This window comes from Dromiciops gliroides, chromosome 3 (assembly GCF_019393635.1).
Source record: "Dromiciops gliroides isolate mDroGli1 chromosome 3, mDroGli1.pri, whole genome shotgun sequence".
Lineage (NCBI taxonomy): Eukaryota > Metazoa > Chordata > Mammalia > Microbiotheria > Microbiotheriidae > Dromiciops > Dromiciops gliroides.
Genome location: NC_057863.1, coordinates 618348596 through 618373373, shown reverse-complemented (window position 1 = coordinate 618373373; position 24778 = coordinate 618348596). Strand labels below are relative to the sequence as shown.

Here is a 24778-nt window from a genome sequence, read left to right as displayed (position 1 = left end):
CAGGGAAAAAATATGTAGAAGACAGCAATTTTAAGGTGCTAAAAATATCTTGTGTCAAGCCTCTGATGATTCAAAGCATCTCTGAATCTTCCACAGGCTTGCTAAGGATGCTGGGAAAAGCTCAACACCCCCCCCACCCAATATTTCTGAGAAGTGCGTGATCATCTTAGGCTCCCAAGCCTCAATCTTACTTTCATCTGCAAAGTGTTGAAGGGCAGGGCTTTAAACAACCCCAAATATCCACATTTGCATAGAAATCCTACAAGAAGGAAAGGCAGATTCCACAAGACTGACATCTTAAGGGAGAGCGTGTTTAAGGAAGGGGATGTGGGTTTGGGCAGCTCCCAACCAAAGGTGCCAGAGATTTCACAAGCAGAAACCAGTGATTTAGCCCTGCTCCTTCCGACCAGGGCAGGCCCTGTGGCCTGAGCCCAAACACACCATTTCACGACAATCCTGGCACAAAGATATGGGACAACCGCCCCTCCTCACTGTCTCCTCCGTTTCTCACCATCATCCCTCTTTCCTACAGCCCCTGGAGGAGACCCTGGGTCTGGCCCTGCACACACTGACCTAGCGGGACATGAGCTCCCAGCCCTCCCTCATGCAGCTCTTTTTACCTGGGACCCTTCAGTTCTCTTGGAAGGGAACTGATAGCAGGTGACCTGTTCCCTAAATTCTTGGTCTAATTACCAGCAGAATAGAAAAAGGCAGCAGAGCCTCTGCTAAAACACAGCAACAACTTTATCGGAACCAGCACGGAGATTTCTGCCCTTTTGTAAACAGAGTTGGCTATAGAATATAGATAGAGATATAGATAAAGACATTTATATAATTTGTTTTTTAGATGGGGATCTGACCCTAGCCCAGAGCGAGCATTAGATTGGGAATTGGAGTTTTGGCTTGTGGGGCTATTGAATTCTTTGTTTGCCCAATTCACAGTTTGAATGCCTGCGTGACAGTGTAAAATTCAAAATTAAAAGCCACAGAAGGAAAAAGGTTGGAACCAAGTGTTTGCCATATTATCTTTTTGCTCGCACAAAGTACAAGGCATTTGTTTTGGGATAGTACTTCACATTCTGTTTCTTGTCCATGAGGCCACCAAAGATGATGAGCTCCCCCCTGCCCTGCACCACTGTGTGCAGACTGGTCTCGGGTGGGCCAACCACAGAATTGCTGTTAAATACTTTCCATTTGACACGCCCTTTCTCTTTCGTGTCTTTAATGTCTAGCACATACATCTGCATGGGCTTGCAGTTCATACTCTGGTACAAGGGCTTGCCAACGTTCAGAGACTGTGGTGGGTGGTGGCCCAAGCGCCGGGCGATGGGAGGTAAGGAGTGCCCGTCACCCTGGGCGGGTCCTGGGCGAGGGATGGGCACCGTCTCGACGCTGCTCATGCTCTGACTCCCTGGGGAGCCGGGGGAAGACACCAGCGGGGGACTCAGTGCTGCAGGGGCTGGTGGGCCCTTAGAGGAAAGGGCTTTGACAGCTTCTAGGCTCCGTCGCAGAGCACCCGGAGACACAGCTCCCGTAAGAGCGCTGGCCATGTGGGGAGGAGTGTGCACTCCATTGGTCTGTTCTGGAGGATTCCTCATGCTCCCCCCGACTGTCCTGGCATCCATGCCGTCCATCTGACTACTGCTGGAAGTGGGTTTTAGATCCCAATTCAAATCCATCGATCCCAACCTTAGGTCTTTCTGATCTGGCAGGGAGCCTCGCCGGGGTGCCAGTGAAAGCCCCATTTTGAGGTCATATCCCTCAGCTGATGATGGGGTACTTGGAGAGACTGCCTGAACAGGGCTGTCCAGGGAGGCCCCACCAACTGCTGCTGCTCCTGGGGATAAATTCCCACCATTGAGGACAGGTGAGCCATCACCCCTGGCAGGGGAAAGGCTCCCTTCCCGGGATCCTGATGGGGTCTGCCTCGGTGCCCTCGGGCGTAAGGTTCCCCAACGACCATTGACGCAAGGAGCTTCATCCATATTCCTTACTGGAGACTGGGAGCGGTATTCCCGGGTTTCAGGAACCAGAGCCGGTGGAGTGGCACTGATGGGAGATGGGCGGGAGTTCAGACTTGGGCTGAGTGGTGCTCTTCCACTGGGAGCCTGGCTGAAGACCACCACACACTGGCCCACCTGAAAGACAAAGAAATATTTATCGGCTCTGCTACTGCACCTAACAGGCTGACTCTGTGAAGATGAAAGTTAACAGGAATCAATGTGAGAGTCTACAGGAATTAAAAAATCCAGCCAACCAGCTGCAGAAGTGGAGGGCAGGGAAGTGTGGCTCAAGCACGCTAATCCTTTCTGCACCTCTCCCACCTAAAGCACAGTGACAAAGGCAGCTCACAGGGAACCTCAGCCAAGGCTACAAGACCATTCATTGCTCAGATGAAACCTAGGGGGAAATTTCAACAGACTTCAAGTTCAATGAGTCAACAGTCTGACCCAGACCCTGTCAGAGCGTCGGGAGCAGGGAAGGTGACCATCCCACTGTCTTCCACCAGGATTAGACTGTGTCTTCAATATCGTGCAGAGTTAAGGCACCACAAGGGAAATGGCCCCCAGACCATGTCATGGGAGAACTTGCTGAAAGAACTAGGGGTGTTTAGCTTGGAGAAGAAAGACACGATCACTGTCTTCAACTACTTGAAAGGTTATGGAAGGGAGTTATTAGGTTTTGCTTGGCCTCACAGGTCAGAATGAAGCGGGATATAAGGGGACATTCCCGAGAGCTTTCCAGAAGCTAAACAGGCAGCTTCAGAAGGCCCTGGGTCCATCTGGCACTGGTTAAAAATAGACAAGTACATAAGTGGAAGAGCACAGACACAGAAGAACCAGGAACAATGATATTTAATAAACCATTCTCCAATAAACTGGGAAACATAAAGTACTTAGGAAAGAACTCCCTACTTGATAAAAACTGTCAGGAAAAGTGAAAAGCAGTGTGGCTGAAACAGGCTTAGACCAACACAATACACTATAGTCTATGATACCCATTGTCTATAATATTTAACATTAAAATCATACCATTAAAATTAAAAGAAAAGCAGGTCATATACCTTTTACAGCTATGGGTCGGAGATATATTCTTAAGCAAACAAGGGAGAGAGGCAATTACAAAAGGTAAAAAAGATTACTTCAATTATATGAAACCGAAAAGCTTCTACACAAACAAAATTAATGTACCAAGAATGAGAAGGGAAGAAGCCAAACACAGAAAAAAATCTTTGTATCAGATCTGTTAGCTTATAGTTTGGCAATCTAGATAAAGAAACAACCCATCCCCCAATAGTCAAAGGCTAATAAACCGTTCTAAAAAGAATTTCAAACTATTGAACAACCATGTGAAAGAATCACTACTAGTGGAAGAAATGAAAATCTAAACAAGCCTGATACCCAGCAAACCGGCAAAAACGACAGAATACGGGAACAGACCGTGCTGGAGGAGCTGTGGGAAGACAGGCATGCTGTGCACTGTTGGCGTAGCCAGGAAGCAGCACTACCGACTGTAGTGGAGAAAAAATGTCATTACACAAACAGTGACCATGACTCAGAGACTCTACTAGCAGGTACAGACCCCAAGGAAATCACTGCTAAGAAGCTCCCGCATACACCAGAATATCAACGCAGCACTTTATGTGGTAGCAAACAACTGAGTGACAAAGCAGATGCTCTCAGAGTTGGAAAATTACTGTGCTTGAGAAATGACAACTACAAAGAAGTATGAAAAGATCTACATGGACCGATGCTGAGAAAAATCAGCAGAGCCAAGGAGACAATAGACACAACAATTACGACAATGTAAATGCAAACCCACTACCAAAAAACACCCCACCAAAAGTGAATGTTGCAAAACTATAAATAACAAAAAAGAGACGAGAAGAAACCTCTGATTTACTCCTTTGCAGAGATGGGAGGGCCATGAGTGTGGGACACTGTATGTATTTTCTGACTTGTCCAGCACTGATTAGTTTTGCTGATTTTTTTCTTTTTCCCTTTTTTATTCCGTTAAAAACATTCTTTGTAATTGGCCTTGCTCTGTGGGTGGGGAGGGAGAAGGAACACCAGGAGAAATTATGGTGACATCAATGAAGAGAATGTCCAAGAAGCCAGAGGGTTCTCTTTGATTGGGGGTATTGAAGCAGTACCAGGGATACTGTAGAAGAGAACCTTGTTATGCTATGGGTCAGGCCAGGCTAACTCTGAGGTCCCTTCCAGCTCTTTCATGAGTCAGAGTGAAATCAAAGCAGTGCCCGGTGGAGCTGGTACAGGCCTGGAGTCAGTGGCCGTCTATTCGCCTAGTGAGAAAGAGAGGCTACCAGATCACCTTGCCACGTCCCCCACAGACTTCTTCTAATGCCCAGAAAGCTCCTTCCCACACCTCAGTTCCTTCCTAGGCTTACCCGGCAGGCTGGGTGGCACCACAGCTCGGGGGCTCCATGGTCTTCATTCTCTACCCTGAGGGGTTGCCAGGTCCAGGGGCTGGAGTGCATGTGAAGTAACCAAGCGTCCTTAAAGAGCTGTAAGGAAAACCCCAGACAGGGCCACCACTCAGGCTTGATGTGTGATATTTCATGAAAAGGCACACAACACAGGGGACCCCCAGGGACACGGGGCTATGGGATAGGCCCTCTCAAAGAATAGACAAATTCTAGGTCAGAGACACCTAGTTTATGACTTGTGAACAAAAGATGATCAAAATGTCACATCTTGCCCAATTCAACAAATACTTGCAAAACACCTACTGTGTACAAGACACTGCTACGCAAGGCCTTTGTGAAATAAAGGGGGAGAAAGTCTCAAGGACGGGAGAAAAGAGCCAGGAACCCGATTCGTTACTAAAGTTCCCAACAATACCTACTCCTATTTCTCGAGTCCTTGCCGTTGCCCTATGGGCGAAGGAGCTGGGCCCCAAGCCATAGGCTTCCTGTCATGCCCAGGATGCCGATCCCAGCACCTTCGGTGCTCTCAGCCAATACCTCACTGCCTCTCAGCCGTCAGCGAGGCTCAGCTTTCCCAAAGGAACGCTAGGCCAAGGGAAGGGGAGGACAAAGCCCTCCCAGCGGCTTGGTGTTTAATAAGCACATTTCCAAGCAGCTTCCCAGGCAGCGGGCTCACAGGCAGTGCTCTCTGTACTTACTGCGTTCGGGCCACCACATCCTCCAAGGATCAGGATAGTTTCATCATCTACGACAATCTGGAAAAGCCAAAGGAAGGTGGAAAGAGAAGACATTTAAAATAGCCTTGTTGTCTGCTTTCAACCTGGCTGCTACGTCCTTAATACCCAAAGCACTCCCGAAATAGAGCATTCGACCATCCTGGCTGCTAAAAGCTCCCCATAATTATGAAAAGTCTAGCTACTTAATGTGAAAAGATTGCTGGCAATTCACTTGATATGTGAATCCCAGGACTTCAGAGTTGGAAAGGCCTCAGAGGCTATCTTAGTTAATGTGCAACTGAAAGGGATCTATCTGCTCTACAGTGTCCCTAACAAGGTCACTCAGCCTCTGCTCACCAAGTCCACTGAAGGGAAACCAGGAAATTTTCCCTTACAAAGAAGTGAAATATGCCTCCTTATAACCTTTTTTTGGGTGGGTCATATGTTAAATAGAAATGCAGGTCACATACAATGAAGCAGCTCTTGCCAAAAGAGATAAGTGAACCCAAGGCTTTGGGAGAGGCACAACTGATGCCCACTGTAATAAGCAAGATCCATTGGTAGCTAGAAATGTAATGCACACAGAAGAGCACAATGACTTCTCAGCAGAAGGCACATTATAATTGGGTGGTAGCAGCTTCAAGAGCCCCCCCCCCCCGCCCCACCACCCCTACTCCCAACCCAACTGTAACTACTAGGCACCTGAGACTGGCCCCCTCGAGGGTGGGGGCTGGGGCCAGAGACATTAGGCTTGGACCAGACCCACTGCTCCAGGTCAAGGACCCAAACATCATTGCTCCTAGAAGATAAGAACACAATCACCAGCTGATTAGACAAGATCATGGCTAGTGGAACAAGCAGGACAGACCCCCCTGAGCAAGCCTGTCACCCTGGTGAGTGTCTCTGCAGAGCACAGAAAGCCAGAGCTGACATCGTGTCTGGAGAACACACAAACAATCCCCGCACGTTTCGTCCCAGAGGTGAGACAAGAGGCTTAGAAGGAAGGGCATTGTTTTCCTGGTCACTCAGAGGCCTCTCAGTCCCCAGTCCAGTGCTCTCTCCATTACATGAAGCTGCCTCTTTCTGACATAAAATCTATTCACTAACTGATAGCCAAAGGAACTTATCCAAGAGCAGGGTCAATGATGATTCTCCATAAGAAGCTTTTGGAAGAGCCCAAACAATTTCTTTTCAAGGCAAAGGCCAGAAGAAAGAAAATGAAAACCACCAAACACCAGGCCCCATCTCCTTCTAGGAGCTCAAAGGACTCAATGACTTTTTCCTTAAGGAGGAAAAAAGAGAGAATTTCATAAAGACTACAGAAGACCAGATGGGCCTCCACACAACATGCTGGCATGAAACCTTCACAGGAACAATGGAGTAGAGGCTGGTCCACTACGAGCAGCAATTTCCATTTTATTATGAATAATCACCTCTAGAGTATCCTGTTTCATGAATTCAAAGGATCAGAGAATTAGAGCTAGAAGGAATGTTAGGGGTCATCTAAAACCCTCTTGTTTTACTGATGAGGAAACTGAGGCCCAGAGAGGTTAGGTGACTTGCCCATGGTCATGCTGGTAGCCAGTGGCAAGGCTAGAATTTGAACTCAGATCCTCTGACTCTGAACTCTCTCCATTGCATCACCCCGCCTTCCTCATTTAAATGTAAAATAACTTTCAATAAATTAAAACGACCTTCCTGAATACATAAGGGTAAGCTTGGCAACCTCTCCCTGGGTTAGTTCAACATATAAAGATGAGAATACACCTGTCTAGGGTGACATTTCTAGCCATCATGGGGTTTTCTAGAAAACCCTTTCTAGAATGGTTTTACTCCTGGAAATTTCACAACAGAATATCAGGCAGAGTTATTGAGGTGCTCCTGGGCTTGACAGCTACCGACAGAGAATGACATGGGTGGCTTCCACCGACTCTTGGTCCTAGACTATGCCCTCCCCACAGTAATAGGGAAGAGGAGACCCAGGAAGCCCTGATAAAGATGACACCTTCTAACCTGCCCTTGCTCCCAGTCTCCCTCCTGTCCTTCCCAACCAGCCTCACAGTCCTCCCTGACCATCAGCTGAGCTCCGACCTATCCTTTAAAGTTCCCTTCAAACTCTGCCCATCTCCAGGAAGCCTCCCCAGTCCCTCTTAGGTGACAAAACTGACCCTCACAAAGAAACCAATGGATTTAACCATAATACATCAGAGCAAATGATACTATCCAGGGCCGTGTCTCATCCTTGTACCCCCTGTACCCTTCCAGGAGAGGCTGTGCTTTTCCCCCAGTGCTGAGCACAGTGCTCTCTCTAGACCCAGTATGAACTTAGTAAATGAACTGAACTGTCCATAATCTGCATCCTATGGCCCTCTTGTACTTACTGCACAAAATCACAGCCTCCTCCTTTTACAGTGTAGGACACTGTGGCTCAGAGAAGGTTGTGCCCCAGTATCATCAACATTATGTGTTGATCAACTGTAATAGACTTGATTCTTCTCAGCAATACAATGGTCCAAGATAGTTCCAAAGGACTCATGATGGAAAATGCTCTCCAAATCCAGGAAAAAAAAGAACTGTGGAATATGGATATAGATTGAACCATACTATTTCTTTTGTTTTTGGTGCTGTTGTTTTTCTTTTTTGAGGCTTTTCCTTTTTGCTCTGATTCTTCTTTCACAGAAAGACTAATGCAGAAATGTGTTTAATGTGATTATACATATATAACCTATATCAGATTACCTGCTGTCTTGGGGAGGGGGGGAGAAAAATTTGAAACTAAAAATCCTATAAAAACAAATATTGAAAACTATTTGTACATGTAACTGGAAAATAATAAAATATTTTTATAATTTAAAAAAAAAGAGAGAGAGAGAAGGCTGTACCCTGGCCAGAGCCACACAGCTGGTAAATGACTTGGGGCCCATTCTTTGTGCTCCCAAAAGCAGCACTCTATGCACTGCCCTGCCTCACTGCCTCCACACACAAAGCTGAGATCAGCCACGCCTCTGAGGTCCAGCTACTTTCAGAACAGTGCAAAGAGAAGACTACCAGTACAGATCACTAACTGATGGAGAGGGATACAGACTATTTCAAGACAACATACTCTGGTGAGGGACAGGGGTACACCCTATGGTCTCTGGCAGGAACAGCTGAAGGAACAAGCCGTACATACTTACATTTGCCGGGATCCTAGGGAACCACCAAAGACAATCATCTTGTCCTCTATCACACAGGAGGAGTGGCCTGCCATAGGCGGCGGTCCATGTGTTGTCACTATGCAATTCCACCTATGGAAATATGACAGAAAGCCATCAGACTATCTGGTTTAAACACCAGAAGCCATTCATCTTCAGGGCAGACTATCGGCTTCCCAACTCCATGCTGCCTTATTCCTTAAACCTAAATCGACATTCTCATTGTAGGAGCTCACAGCAAACATCTCAATGCCTTCAAACTAGCTTGCCGGATGAGCCCTGCTGGATGAACAAAGAACAACTTCTCCTCATTTTCCCTTGATGAGCCAATCACACATTTAGCAATTATTCCTGTGCTCAGTAGTTGTTTCATTGTAGAGAAAGGGAATTGTTTTCATTTGGAAAGGAAAACATTTTCAAGCTGTTAAGAGTCTAGGAAAATACAGAAGGGGATAAGGACTCATCTGTTTTCAAACTGCCAGATTCTCAACATACAAGGCACTCCAAGAATAAGAGCAAACAAGGTCTTGGGACACGAACAGGGTTCTTATCACTTCACGCTGACTTTTTGACTACAAAAAATTTTTATTAATCTCAAAGGGCAAGTATAGATATGGGTCACTGTTCTCTTTTATTTTTCCATTTTTACTACATTTTGGTTTTCTATCACCTTCATTTATGAATATACTTCTTTCCCTCACCACCAAGCTAATTTTGTAACAGAGAATAAAGGGGGAGAGGGAGGAGTTCAGCAAAACTGACCAACACATCAGTGGACAATTCAATACAACATCCCTACCCACAGTCTTTGATCTCTTCCAAGAAGGGATGAATTCCATCTCTTCTTGGGGGATGGCACTGGTTCTGCCTTTATTCTGGCTACGTGCATAGCTGTACTCATTATGTCTACTGTTGTCCTGGTGCTGGCTGCCTTACTGCATTAGTTCATGTAAATATTCCCAAGCCCTTCTGATTTCTTAATATTCAGAATTTCTTATGATAAAGTAAATTCCAATATCAATTTGTTTAAGCCCTTCCTCATTGTAAAAGCTTTCAGAAAAAGAGGCTCCTGACCTCTGCAATGCTTACCAATTTTTAGAGGGAGAGTAAGTGTGTATTTCATCAAAGAACCTCTCAGGTTGGTGCAGAGGATAAGGGCTCGGCCGTGTCCAGCCCCCAAACAACACAAGCAAGTCCTTGTACACCACTAGAGTGGCTCCAGCTTTAGGGGAGGGATAAGAACCTAGAAGGAGTCAAAAACAGTTTGGTTAGAGAACAATGTCTTCTCATAAACAAAAGTGTTTGGGCTGTTTATGGATCATCATGCCCCTGAAGAGAGATTGAACTTATGCCACGAAGTCCAGAAAACAAGAACATGGAACCGAGTTTTGAAGTGCCAAGAGAAAATCAAACTGTATATCTTCATAATTACCCAAAGCTTGAAAGCAGATCTCATTTGTGGGCAAAACATCTGTCAGTCAGTGACAGGAAATTACTAGCTTTCTAACACAGGTCCTTAAATATACGTGTTTGGTACTAAGTAAAAAAACATAATTACCTCAAAACATTCAGTAACTTTTGTCTATGGAGGGTTGGAGTTAAAATGCTAACACAACCAGGTTTATTCACATCAGGAATGAGTTGGAAGCATAAGAGGTAAACATGCTGCATACTTTATTTTCAAGAAATAGAAAATATTTAATTAATCATCATGGGTATCCAGGATGGAACAGACCAGGAATACTTACGATCTGATATGGTTTCAAAGCAGTGCACCGCCTAACCTCCAAACACGAGAGAAATATGTGCAAATCGTTCACAAATTAATGTTAATGCTAAGCTACAATGTTCTACTAAGAGACTTTCATTATAGCCTGATCCTGAGCCAGCAGCAATGGACAAGACACTCAAGGGGTTCCTCATGTCACTTGGTCTGAGACTCAGATGAATTAGGTTCTCTTTATTTGTATTGATCTATTTCTCTGTGTGGTATTCTTGACAAGTGCCAAATGATTAGAAATCGGCTTAAGTTTCCCAAACTTTCAGTATAATGACTATCCCTTAAAAACAAAATCTTGCTGGGTTTTTTCTCCTTGAACTTATCAAACATGTTTGACCTTTGTAAGAATTAACAGAAAGCAATACTCTCTAAGGCAGAGATGTCATACTTTCTAAGGCCAGAAACAGATGAAAATGCACTTGGGAAATGTTTAACAAAATAAACAAATATATCAACACAACGCAGATAATGTTAATTTGGAGTTTTTGAAGTCACTATGGAGCCTCCAGGTCCTACTTGAGTTTGATACACTGATTTAAAACCGTTTCTTAGTTGGTTTTGATATAACTAACTGCCTAATTTGCTGTAACTGTCCAGTTAAGAATCCTCTAAATTAACACTTCAATTAAATTGCCTCCAAAGAATCAGACAAGTTGTGAAAAATGGGGAAAGGGTGACATGCTGTAGAAAAGAGACATCCTTCCCAATACATTATTCCAAGAGAAGCAACCTTTCACTCTCACCAGGTCCCTGAAACAAAGCCGGCTCCGGTCGTCTACCAAGCCGAGCTTCCTGCAACACTCTAAGATGTGGCCATTGTGGAGCCTTTCCTGATCAAAAGCTGCCCCAGACAATTTTGCCATGGTAATTAATGATCCATCCCATTGCTCCCACATCAAGCAACAACTTTTAAAAAGACTGGCGTGGGGCATCTCTAAGGTGCAATGCCCAATCCTAGGTACTACTAAGAAATCCTCAAACAAGCTTCCTGATGCTCTTCCAGCATCAGCCTGATCAGGCTCCTGAGAACTAATTTTTTATTTTTTAACCTGACTAGATATGGCTTTTCCCAACATCTCTGGAAAACCCAACATATAAATCTAATTGTATGATGGCTCTACACCCCCCCACCCCCACAGAAGACTTCATGTATGAACTACTTAAGAAGCCAGCCTAACGTCTTATATTTCACAATCAATTCCTACATACTGAGAAAGCTTATGGAAAATCAAAAGCATGGTAGTAACACAGGATTCCACATCTGGCGTACTGTATCTAAGTTTGGACATCACATTCTAGGAAGGACATTAAAACGGAAGCATCTTTGTTGGAGGGAGGACAGAACAGAGAAGGGATGGAAGCAAACACCATGCTGCCATGGTTGGAGAAAGCAGGGACATCTACCTGAAGAGGAGCATAATGACTGCCTTTAGTATTCAGAAGATTGTCACGTGGAATCACTCACCAAGCATTCAGGTAAGTGCTTTGTGGCAGGCACTGTGCTAGGTCCTGAACGATAGAAAGACAAGAGCGAAATAGTCCCTGCCTCAAATGGTGGACATTATATGGGAAGAGACAATAGTTTAGTACCTCTGGAGTACACACAAAATGAATAAAAGTTAGTTTTGAGAAGGAGGGCACTAGTGGTTGTGGGATCAGGAAAGACTTCATGCAGAAGGTGGGATTTGAGCTGAGTCTTTAAAAACAGAATTTCATGAGCTGGGGGAAGGTAGATTCCATGCATGGAGGACAATCGATGAAAAGGGGAAGAGACAAGAGCTGATGTTAATGTGTGCAGGCAGTGAGCAGGCCAGGCCAGGCCAGCTGGACTCCAGGTGTGTGACAAGATGCTGACCAGTCCCTGGAGAACAGACTGCAGGGTTCAAGCCAAAGTGAAGAGCGACAAAGGTTCGGGTCAAGTGTGCATTGAGGGGGCAGCTAGTGCGAAGTGGTTAAAGCGCTGCCCTGATTCAGGAGTACCTGAGTTCAAATCCAGCCTCAGACTCTTGACACTTACTAGCTGGTGTGACCCTGGGAAAGCCACTTAACCCCCATTGCCCGCAAAAAAACAAAAAACCAAAAAAACCAAGTGTGCATTAGAGGTCCCCCCCCCTCAATTCTAGAAGATTGAACTGGGAGGGAAGGGCAGTGGACAAAACAAAGTGAGAGTAACCAGCAGTCACAATTGGCTACTGCCACTGGAACAAACGGAAAGCTTAAAGCAAGCATCTCTCTCTCTCTCTCTCTCTCTCCTCTTCTCCTCTCTCTCCTCTCTCTCTCCTCTCTCTCTCTCTCAACACACACACACACACACACACAACACACACAAAGAAATACTGCCCTGGCCCCTACAATTTTTTCATCATTTATTTAAAAATTTATATCGAATATTAACAACAAATTTCATATCTGATCTAATACCCTCAGGGTCAAGATGGGGTCCCTTCCAACTCTACAATTCTTCTGAGCTCATCTTCACTCAAAGGGAACACACTGAAAATTCTAATTCTCAATGTTCTAACTACCATAAAGTGAACTGAATAGAAATTTTAAATGAGAACAAGTGTCATGGAAGGGAGGTGTGGTAGCAGATCACCTACTAGGCTGGACTGGTTTTTACCTAAAAGGCAGAGAGGCTATCCTGGAGACTTCACTATTCCAGAGGGATACAGTTAAATACCAATGTGGCTTCCTGATTGTCCATTAGCACAAAAGGCCCAGATGATGACGGATGTTCAATTGCTGTGTGAATCGAAATACCCTTCCACTCAGATGAGGGGAACTGCGTTTACCTGAACCTTGTTGCATCCCTGCTGAATATCCTTTCTGTGGTATTGTTAAATAAACTTCTTTTTATTAAATGTTAGTCTATGATGTCTCATTTTATTCCAATTCTGAGCCTAAAGCATCAGACTGGCCCAAGTAAGGCCTGGGTTCCAGAAAATAAGGGAAAAGTAAAGAATAATTAAGGTGTAGTTACAAATTAAAATTGCCAAAGGCTCTTTCTTATGTAAAATGTGTTCCCTTGCAATATTCTGGAATACATACTGCAAAATTAGACTGGTAGAAGAGCATTTAAGAATTCTGAATTTTAGGCTACTGTAAGAGGAAAGACCATAAAAGCACGAAAAAGCTCTGAAGAAAGTTGAAAAAAAAAATTTATATATATATAATATTGATGTTATATCAGTAATATATAGGATGCCAGCAGAACATCATGTGTACATACGTACACACACACACACACACAGGTAAAGCACTCCAGTATCTTTCCCAAGAAAACCCCAAACGGGGTCATGAAGAGCTGGACATGACTGAAAAGTGACTGAACAAAAAATATTCTAAAATATTTACATCAAATTTTTAAAAATAACAATATGGCAAAATAAGAAAAATATACATCACAGTCTCATTTTAATTATAAATGGCAAAAATATTTAATAAATGACTAATAACAGGAAAGCTCTGGAAAATCTGGACAGCATACTAACAGGCAGAGACCTTGTCATCAAATGCCCCACATAGTCAAAGCTATGGGTTTTTCCTAGTAGCAGTGTATGGATGGCTGTGAGAGTGGAATGGATACTTTCGATTGTGATGCTAGAGAAGACTTCTGAGAATTCCCTGGTCAGGCAGATCAAATCAGGTCAATACTTAAAGAAATTAATTCAGGATATTCACGGAAGGTCAAATAGTGAAGCTTGAATCTATTTACTCTTGGCCACATAAGGAGAAAATGAGACTTACTAGAAAAGACCCTGATGTTCGGAAAGACTGAAGGCAAAAGGAGAAGGGGATGGCAGAGGACAAGATGGATAGATAGGCTCATGGAAGCAACAAACATGAGCTTGGACAGACTTTGGAAGATGGTAGAGACAGGAGGCCCTGGTGTGCTGTGGTCCTTGGGTTACATCGAGTCAGGAATGACTAAACAATGACAAAAAAACAGAAATAGTACAGTTGTTCCAAAAATCTCAGTGCAGTTTTAAGCACCAAGATTTGGGGGACACCCAATATATCAGGGTCAATTTGACATAATCGTTATCCAATCCTCAAGTTTTACCTTTAAAATGAAAGAGATCTGAGAGAGAAAGTGAGTGAGTGAGTGAGTGAGTGAGTACTGGAAGTTAAGGGAGCAGCAAGTGGTTTGGGGTATGAGATTGTTTTTTTTATTAAAGAGAAATACATTTATACTACTATATGTCTCAACGAAACAGCAGGATTTTTCTGAAGAAAAAAATTCTGGTGCTTATACACAGATAATCATAACAATGGTGAGGTAGAGCACATAAAAATTCTTTGGAGCTTTGAATGTGAAAGGACATGGGTTGAAGCACTTTTAAAACCTTAAATGAGACAGACAAAAGCAAAGTGAACTAAATGTAATTAGACAGAATCTAGGTAGTTCTGATATTTTCTGTCGTTCAGTGACCTTGCTTAGTAACATTTGAGGATCAAATATGCTCTTTCCTCAAACTAGGACTGTCTGGTTATATTCTGGACTCTCTATACAAGTCTGCTACGTGACTTGCAAACTGAAGATGTCCTATAATAATCAACATGTGGCAATCTCACTAATCCACTCTGGGGATAAGGCTTTCCTCAAAACAAAAACCCTTTCTTAGGAGCAGGTAAAGTAGGTGATGAGGTCTCCCAGTCCGTCCTCAATCCCGAAACAGCAAGCCATCTCAATGCACGTTGCATTCCCCAAGAGTCTCTTCTGGTCCTGCAGGAGTGGGACAGCAGCACCTCTGACTTTACACTCTTGTTTCATGCCACTCCAAGTACTCGTCTCATCTGCCATCAGGGCATCAAAGTTATCTCAAATCTTCTTGTAAGTCTATGCTGGTCAAGCACCAGCTTTGGCAGACTGTATAAAACTAGAAAATGTCCTAGCATGGTTTCACATGATGTCTTTTCTGTCTTATCTTAAGACCAGACTAAGTTCAAGAGAGGTTTATCACCTTGCTGGCCATAGTGTGAGCCAATTAACAACCTCACCTGTTAAAAAAGAGCTTCTACCCAAAAGTCATAAAGGGAATATAAGCTGTATTCTAGACAGGTAACTCTACATGAGGAAAGTCCCTCTACTAATGTCAGATCATCCCCTGCTCTTGCCTATGAGCACTGAGAGGTTAATTTTTTTTAATCCATATATGTCAGAGGTGAAACTTGAACTCAGCTCTTCTTGACTCTTGAGGCTGTCTCTCACCCTGAACCAGGGATCAAGGAAATGCATAATACAGTCTATTTCCCACATGTGGTTTGGCAGCCATAGGACAAGAATACAGGTGTATCATATCTTATCCAATAGATTAATTAGTTCATAAAAATGAGAGTATGAATCAAATTATCAATTCCTACCTCCCTAAAGAATTACTTATAAAAATGTGACATTTCTCAGTGTTTGTTTAAAGCAAAGTGGATGGGCCGGGGCAGCTAGGTGGTGCAGTGGATAAAGCACCAGCCCTGGATTCAGGAGGACCTGGGTTCAAATCTGACCTTAGACACTCGACACTTACTAGCCATGTGACCCTGGGCAAGTCACTTAACCCTCATGGCCCAGCCAAAACCAAAAAAGATCACCTAGTCCTATATCCTCGCTCTGTGTATGAGAAAATGAAAGTACTCCTAAAGCAAAGCGGACGCGAGCAATGGATTTTAAGGTAGAAGCTCAATGATGAGCACGCCCTAAGTATCCTATACACACTGCTACCATTTCTACAAGTTAACAATGTCCCCAGAGGAAGAGGACAACAGAGCCCGCAGTGTAACTGAGTTAGGGTCGCCACTGTGGAGTAGTACTACTAGCACAACAACAAAGCACAGCTAATTACCAATTGCTCTTGTCCCAGCCTTGCAGACTCACAACAGCCCTGGGACACTGATTATGCAATGCTCTGAACAAATGAAATGATTGGTCCAAGGTCACACAGCAAATAAGTATCTGAAGTCTGATTTGAGCCCATGTCTCCTCATCTAGCACTCTTTTAATGGTCTCTGAATTACAGTTCCAAGGAACATCAATGGTCATCAATCAATCAGTAAACATTTATTAAGCTCAGGCACTGTGCCAAGCACTGGGGATACAAAAGGAGGCAAAAGACAGTCCCTTTCTTCACAGAGCTTACAGTCTAATGGGGGAGACAACGTGTAAGCAAATATATGCAAAGCAAGCTACATACAGGATAAATAGAAGATAATTAATGAAGTCACTAGAATTAAGAGGGAAGGCTTCTAGTTAAAGATGGGATTTGGGGCTAGAACTTAAAGAAATCCAGGGAGATCAGCAGCAGGAGGAGAGGGAAAGCACTCCAGGCAGGAGGGGTTGCCCAGAATCAAGATATGGAATGTCTTGTTTTGTGGAACAGTCAGGAGGCCGATGGCACAAGACTGAAGTAAAGTGTAAGAAGACCAGAAAGGGAGGAGGGGGCTGGGTTAGGAAGAGCTCTGAATGCCAAACAAAGTGTTTTATGTTTTTTCCTGGAGGCAGGACAGGATCAGACCTGTGCTTTAGGTTAATCTAACCTGAACCTAAACAGGAAACGTCATAGACCTACTCTTAAGCAGACATGCTATAGAACTGTTGTTGCCTGTCTTAATTTCAATACATGTCCTTGTTATTGTCTGTCAAAACTTCCATGCTTGAAGATGACCATGACATAGGAAGGTGATGTCATGACTTGCAATGAATTGAATTTAAGTGAGGGAGGGCTGTGCAAGGTCACCAACCTCATAATATAGAATATGATATTCTTGTAGGAGAAGCAAGGAAATTGTCAAGAAGGGAAATAGATGAACCAGGGTCTAATACTATGTACTATATATGTGTTTCTTTCTGGTCCTCAGAACCTGAGAGAACATTTAAATCAACTCATCCCTGAGCAGGAATTCCCTCAACTATACTACAGGCTACTAGTCATTCAACTTACACCTGAAGAATTCTAATTACTTACTGCCTTATGAACTCAGCCCTACACATAATGAGTTATTTAATGAGAGCTCTGGGGTGAAGATTAAATACTTTGGCAAATAAAAAGCACAGCATAACCATCATAATAATACGATGAAATTCAACTTCCATGCCCAAGCAATCCTATAAAAGGTCTTGTTAGGGAAATGGAATTGGCTAACCTTCAAAATGACAACACCACTGGATTTAAGGACAATATAATACATACATCAAAACAAAACAAAAAAATTAAGAATTATATACATATGTATATATGTTCACACACACATATATAAATAAACTCAATAATCTTTATCAAGGATCATGGATGAAAAAATAAAATCTTGTTTTATAGTAGAAAAGCCACATGAGCATATCCCCAGTAGAATAAATTATCTACATGTGCTCTATTTTCCAAAGTAACCAACATTTTCCTAATCTCACCCCAGATATAATGTGCTGATGTTATATTTCAAAACAGGACAAAAGCTAATGAGGCAGATTGGCACTCCACACAACAATCAATGTTCTAGAAAAATCACTTTTAGATTCTTTATTATTTTAGATTGTGTTTCAACGTGTCCCAAGATTTCTGCTTCTCCATGGAATCAGAGAAAGGATTCTCCACATGAACAGCTGTGGCAGGACAGTATTGGATGGCATTTCTAGAAAGTCGGATACGACTGTAAAGCAATTCTATATCCCACTTTGGTTTCTCTGCTATTCTCCTGCCATCTTGCATTCTCTCACACCTTGGGCCTCAAAAACCATCTGATGACAAGATAAAACAAACAGCCATCTGTGGTGGTATGGATACTATTTACATGGTTGGAGTTGTTCTTTGAGCCTTTCTATACATTTCATGTACTTAAATCACAAGAGTGCCAAATCTAAGTGGCAGGTGAAATGCTGAATCTTGACAAATTGCATCATTCTGCAAATGGCTTGTTCCCAAAACTAAGCGGAAACCCATTAACAGGAGAATGGCTGAAAGAGTTGGAAATAGAGGACTTCCGGGGCAGAGACAAGATGGCGGAGGAAAGAGTGAGCTCTCAAACTCGTGACGTGATCACTCCAAAAAATATCCAAATAATGCCATAGGAGAATTTCTGGAGCAGCAAGACCCACAGAAGAATGTACTGAAATCATCTTCCACCAAGAATGCCTTGGAAGGTCGGAAGGAGGGAGCTGCTGTGCTGAGACAGGAGTGGAGCCCAACCCCACAGTCACCCTGACACAGATCCAGTCCCAGAAAGGCCTCTCCAGAGGAAGAGACACCTCCCTCCCCCCACCCGAGTCTCTGAATCAGCTGCAGCGCCAGTGTTGTCTGGAACTAAGCTCACAGTCTGATGAGAGGGCTGAGCCCTTGGCAGGGGGGAGATTACATGGGTCTATGCTGGTGCTGAGGCAGAACTTCCGTTTTCATCCCTGCTGGGAACCAGGAGGTAGGCTTGAGTAGCAGTGGCTCAGGTGGGGGAGGGGCACAGAATCATCAGAGCTGACAACCACAACACACAAAGCTGGTTGATTAGAAAGTTGGTTTGGGGTCATCTACAGACCAAGGAATAGGCCAGGTGAGTGAAGAACCTGCTCCTCCTTAAATCATACCACCTAGGAACTTCTAAAGCTTGGGATAGTGCAGCCTGGAAACAGTGCCCCACTTAAAGGAGCTAAAAATAAAGTAAAAGGCAAGATGAGCAGACAGAGAAAGGTGAGGACCATAGAAAGTTTCTTCAGTAACAAGGAAGACCAAGGGGCAGCCTCAGAGGAAGATGTCAAAGTCAGGACCCCTACATCTAAAGCTTCCAAGAAAAATATGAATTGGTCTCAGGCCATAGAGGTGTTCAAAAAGGACTTTGAAGATAAAGTTAGAGAGATAGAGGAAAAAATGGAAAGAGAAATGAGGGTGATGCAGGAAAGACATGAGAAAAAAGTCAACAGCTTGCACAGCCAAACTGGCCAAATGGAGAGGTACAAAAGCTCTCTGATGAAAATAACTGCCTAAGAATTAGGACTGAACAAATGGAAGCTAGTGACTTTATGAGAAACCAAGACACAATAAAGCAAATCCAAATGAATGAAAAACTAGAGGGCAATGTGAAATTATCTTCTTGAAAAACTGCTGACCTGAAAAATAGGTCCAGGAGAGATAATTTGAAAATTATTGGTCTACCTGAAAGCCATGATCAAGGAAATAGCTTAGACAACATCTTCCAAGAAATTGTCAGGGAAAATTGCCCTGATATTCTAGAAGCAGAAGGTAAAATAGAAATTGAAAGAATCCACTGATCACCTCCTGAAAGAGATCCCAAAAGGAAAACTCCTGAAATGACTGAACAATAACAAAAACAGAATTTATTATTTTGCCCCTCAAATTTGCCCCTTCCAAATGTCCCTTTTATTTCTTTTTCTTTCTTTTTTTTGGCAGGGCAATGAGGGGTTAAGTTACTTGCCCAGAGTCATACAGCTAGTAAGTGTCAAGTGTCTGAGGCTGGATTTGAACTCAGGTTCTCCTGAATCCAGGGCCGGTGCTCTGTCCACTGCACCACCTAGCTGCCCCAAGACTATAGGTGTTAAAAGAGAGTGACTTCTGCAACATAAAGCAACTAAGAATCACTGAAAACCCTGAACAATGAATGTGTCATATGAGGTCCAGCTCAATTGCATTACATAATAATTTCCTGGCCTCCAAACTGAGATAAGACAACATAAAATATGGTACAGAGTAAAGCAGAGATGTCAAGCTCAAATAGAAATGAATGCCAGTCACTAATTTCTTTTTTTTTTGGTGAGGCAATTGGGGTTAAGTGACTTGCCCAGGGTCACACAGCTAGTAAGTGTTAAGTGTCTGAGGTCGGATTTGAACTCAGGTCCTCCTGACTCCAAGACCAGAGCTCTATACACTGCGCCATCTAGCTGCCCCTCACTCACTAAATTCTACCTAAGAAACTCTGTGCACCCCACACTGACTTAGAAAACTACAAATTAACCTTATCTATGTTTTATTGCATTTTAAAATCTATTTTGTTAACTCTTTCCCAATTCTATTTTAATCTGGTCCAGACAGAGTGTTATCTGTAGTGTAAAAAACATTAGATTTGGGTTTAGAAGACCTAGGTTTGAATTCTGGCTCTAAGCCTTTATTCCTCATTTGTAAAATGATGAAATTGTTTTTGTTTTTGTTTTTTTGCAGGGCAATGGAGGTTAAGTGACTTGCCCAGGGTCACACAGCTGGTATGTGTCAAGTGTGTGAGGCCGGATTTGAACTCAGGTCCTCCTGAATCCAGGGCTGGTGCTTTATCCACTGCGCCACCTAGCTGCCCCAAAATGATGAAATTGAGTTAGAGCATTTCTAAGTTTCCTTCAAACTTTAAATCTTTTGAAAAATTCCTTCAATCTATATTATTGGGAATAGTAAATCATTAGAAGGAACGCTGTCCTTTTATCTCCTGGCAACAGCCAAAGGAACATGTAGCAAAGTTCCTTTCCCTCCATCCTCTGCCCTGGGCTGTTGGCAGTTTCCATCTAACTGTATGGATCCAGCAAATACCAGCTCAGTGCTTACTAGTGGAATGAACAGGGATGAGTCGCACAGTTTAGAGTCACTCCTGTGTCCTTTGCCTTTCATATCTGAAGGCTAGGCTAGACAGACTCGATGACTGTCCAACTCCTAGGCCCTGTGATTCTGGGCTCACCCACACAGGAGCAACTCCCTGGATTCTTCATTTCTAAACATAGTAAGTGGATGTCCTCGGGCTCTCACAAATGTGAGCACTTTACCTGTGCAGATCATCTGTGCCTTCTCCTTCCAAACGCTTCCTGTGCACAGCTTCTTACACTATGCTCACTGGAAGCCTTCTTCAGAGTCTCCATGTTGTATGTAGACAAAAGAAATACTCAGCAATGCCACCTACAGGTTCTGGCTCTATGAGGACATCAGCCCCTCTTCTAGTCATCCCTCCTCACACACATCATGTAGCATTCTACTGACCCATGGCTCAACTGCATTTGTCATTCTTCTGAGATCACTGTGCTTCACAGCTTATAGCCATATGAAGTACCCAGATGAATACATGTGCTAAGAAGATAGGGCTTTTATGGCAAAAAGGAATAAATCACATTAAATATCTTTGCAATTTGCAATTTTTAAGGTAATCAATAACCAAGACTGGCCTGCTCACTTTCTCTTCAGGCCACTGGAGATCCATTTCATATAACAAAGTCAGAGATGTCCTAAGGTAGTGAAGTCATATTTATTTAAACTGAGAAGGGTAAATTAAGGCGCCCCCCTCTATTATAGTTTTTGCTATTTCTTCCTGTAATTCATTTAACTTTTCCTTTAAGAATTTAGATACAACACCATTTGATGTCTATATTTAGTACCTCTATTTTCAAACTGTTGATTATCTTTCCCTATAGTTCCTTCCTAGTTCTTGTCTCTTCCCATCCTTTCCTCAACAGCTCTCAAATGGTTTTTATAAATCTTTTTTTGTTTGTTTGTTTGTTTTTTTTGGTGGGGCAATGAGGGTTAAGTGACTTGCACAGGGTCACACAGCTAGTAAGTATCAAGTGTCTGAGGCAGGATTTGAACTCAGGTCCTCCTGGATCCAGGGCCAATGCTTTATCCACTGTGCCACCTAGCTGCCCCCTGAAATGGTTTTAAAAATATTTTTTAACACCTTTTTTAATTCTTGCTTTAACTCTTCTGGGAATTCTTGTTAGATTTTTCTCAAACTGCATTTTTCTTTGAGTCTTTGCTAGTATATGTTTTTAAGTAAGTCCCTTTGTCTATATTTATGTCCTGAACTTCAGTGTCACCATACTAGTTTTTTATGGTCAGGTTCTTTTCTTGTTTGCTTTTTCTTCCAACCTACTTCTTGACTTTGGACTTATTGTTAGTGTTGGGCTGCCCATACTTCTTGTATGAGCGGGAAGCAGGATATCTGGACTGAGCTTCTATCCTCTTACATCTTTCTGCTGCAGCTCTAGATGGGAGCCTGCAATATTTCACTCTCCACCAAAGTGGTACAATCTCGGTGGAGATCTATTTACTGAGCTGGTCGGAGCTGTACAAGTAGTTTTGAGTCTACTGGCTTGTTTCTGGTTGGAAGTTTTAGCAGGCTGCTGCTCAACTCAGCCATCACTGGTCTGCTGGAAGGCTCTTCAGCTTCAAAGCAACTAAGATACTGGCTCTCCTATGGTCTGAAACAGTGCATCCTGCTCCAGGGATCACAGCCGCCCAACACAGCTTCTGTTTGGTTCCCAGAACTTGTCCCATGTTCAGTGTGCAGCTAAGGTCAGCAACCCTCTCCACCCAGACCCCAGCACTGGGAGGTAGGTGACCAACCTGCCAGATAGTACATGTTCCTCCACCCAGAGCTTGCTCAGGAATCTTTCTGGTACTTTGCCTTGGCTCTCTCTCAGTCTTTAGACAGTAGAATGCTCATTGCTGTAGCCACACACTCCTAGCCAAACCCCCTCTGCAGAGTCTGCAGACTTCTCTATCGATTTTCCTAAGCCACCATGGGCTGGAGAAATAACTGCTATGAATTCTAGGCTTTTCTATTCAGAATTCAGTCTGGTGCATTCTCTAGATCACTGTCAAGGAGGCTGGGAGATCTAGACTCTAATGCTTCCTTCCATCATCTTAGTTCCACCTCTCCATGTGTGTTCCAAAAGCATATCCCAATAAAAGGTTGATTTTTTAGTCTGAAAACTATGATATCTTAATGAGGCTTCAAAAACATCCTTTACTTATTCCTATACTAATTCATTTTATAACGGTGATTTGAATAGTGTCAATGAACATTATTTGAAAGTTTCTTGAGGTTGGAGCTATATGGGTCACTAAAAAAAAAAGTCCATTTTCTTTGTGGGGTTTTAACCCATGTCAATGCCTGTATTTTAGAAGAAATGCAATAGACCAGGATTTAAAAGTTTTTCTAGGATATAAATCAGTTTAATTAAATAAGCCACTGTCTCTTCTGTGTCATTCATAATTCATTGGGAATGTGACAGAGATAAGGGTGAGTGATAGAGGTGAAATGCTGATAGAACTGAGGCTGTGTCTCAGGAAGGTTTTTCCCCAAGAATTAGATTTTGTGAAATGTTATAATGATAGATAGTTTGAATTAGCTAACCTGGGACAGCAACAGTTCAGAGGTAAGAAAGTAAATAATTCTGAGAAAGCATTTTCCAGAATACATTTGTATCAGAATTTGAAAACATGGTGGAAAAGGCAACAGCAGAGGGCATAAGAGAAAAATGCTTCTAGTTCCTGGGGAATTAAATGCTCGTTAAGACACAACTCAGAAATCAAGAATTCTTAAGGAAAAACTCTAACACAGTTACAATTTAGCTATTTAATATGAGGGTGCATATAAGTGCATAAAATGAGTCCCTGTCTTCAAGGAGTTCACAGTCTAATGGGGGAAACAATATGCAAATAATTATGCACAAACAAGTTCTATATAGGACAATAGGAAATAATCAAGAGAGGGAATGGCCCGGAATTAGGAGCAATTGAAAAAGGTTTCATGCAGAAGATGGGATTCAGAAAAGGCAAAAGATAGAGATGAAGAGGGAGAACACTCCAGGCATGGGGAAAAGCCAGTGGAAACGCCTCGAGTCCTGTTCAAGGAACATCAAAAGGAGGCCAGTGCGACAAGCTAGCAGAGTAAATGACAGGAGAAGGATCGTGGGGGCCAGAAGGTAAAGCAGAGAGTATAAAAACCCTGGAAGGAGTGGGGGAGGGGGCAGACTATTAAGGGGAAATGACATGGTCAAACCTGTACTTCAGGAAAATGACTTTGACAAGGGAGTGGAGAATGGGCTATAGCAGACAGGAGGCTACTGTAGTACCCAGGCATGAAGACATGGAGGCCTGTACCAGGGGATGGCAATATGAGAGGAGATAAGAGGATATATTAGAGAGAAGGTTTTGTTGGGTTTGTTTTTTAATCGCCAAATGCTCTTGGAATGACTGCTTACCTGGATCTCTTTCCAAGCTTTCTTTAAACTAATTTTATACCTCATGATCTCTTTTTGCTTTATTAGGCAATACTGCTCATAATGATTCATCATTCATTTTAAGACCACAAATGTTCTAAAGTGGCTTTGCCTTTGGCCATCATCTCTGTCTACTTGGCAAATCAATCAAATAATTACTAATACACTTTCTGAGCTCTTTTGGTCTTGCAGCAATAGATCTACATCATTAAATTTCTGTATAAAAGTATTATAATCAGTGTACTTTGTTTCTAACAAGCATTTCCCATTTTTCATTTCTGGTCATTAAAATACACACATACATATTTGACCAATTACATGTTAAAACAATTTTTTTTTAACATTTTTAAAAAAGGGGCAGCTAGGTGGCGCAGTGGATAATGCACTGGCCCTGGATTCAGGAGGACATGAGTTCAAATCTGACCTCAGACACTTAACACTTACTAGCTGTGTGACCCTGGGCAAGTCACTTAACCCCAATTGCCTCACCAAAAAAAAATTTTTTTTTTTAAGTATTGAGTTCTAAATTCTATCCTTCCCTCCCCCCTCCCAGATACAGTAAGCAATCAGATATAGGTTATACATGTGCTATTATGTAAAACATTTCCATTAGTCATTTTATATAAGAAGACTTGAACAAAAGAAAACGAATGAAAAAAAAATAAAAGTGAAAAACAGCAC

At 42.8% G+C, this 24778-nt stretch overlaps 1 protein-coding gene across 3 annotated transcripts in view; it reads right to left on the bottom strand.

Annotated features, from left to right (window-relative positions):
• Positions 1-136: 136 nt before the first annotated feature.
• Positions 137-24778, bottom strand: part of FBXO42 (F-box protein 42) — a 106655-nt gene continuing 82013 nt past the window's right edge. For all 3 annotated transcript variants that reach the window (XM_043995119.1, XM_043995118.1, XM_043995120.1), the window contains 6 exons: positions 9447-9600; positions 8340-8450; positions 5866-5962; positions 5146-5202; positions 4409-4525; positions 137-2138 (listed from right to left, as the gene is read on the bottom strand). In XM_043995119.1, the coding sequence (XP_043851054.1) occupies positions 1023-2138; positions 4409-4525; positions 5146-5202; positions 5866-5962; positions 8340-8450; positions 9447-9600 (1652 nt within the window). In that variant the 3' untranslated portion in view covers positions 137-1022. The remainder of the gene's footprint in view (positions 2139-4408; positions 4526-5145; positions 5203-5865; positions 5963-8339; positions 8451-9446; positions 9601-24778) is intronic.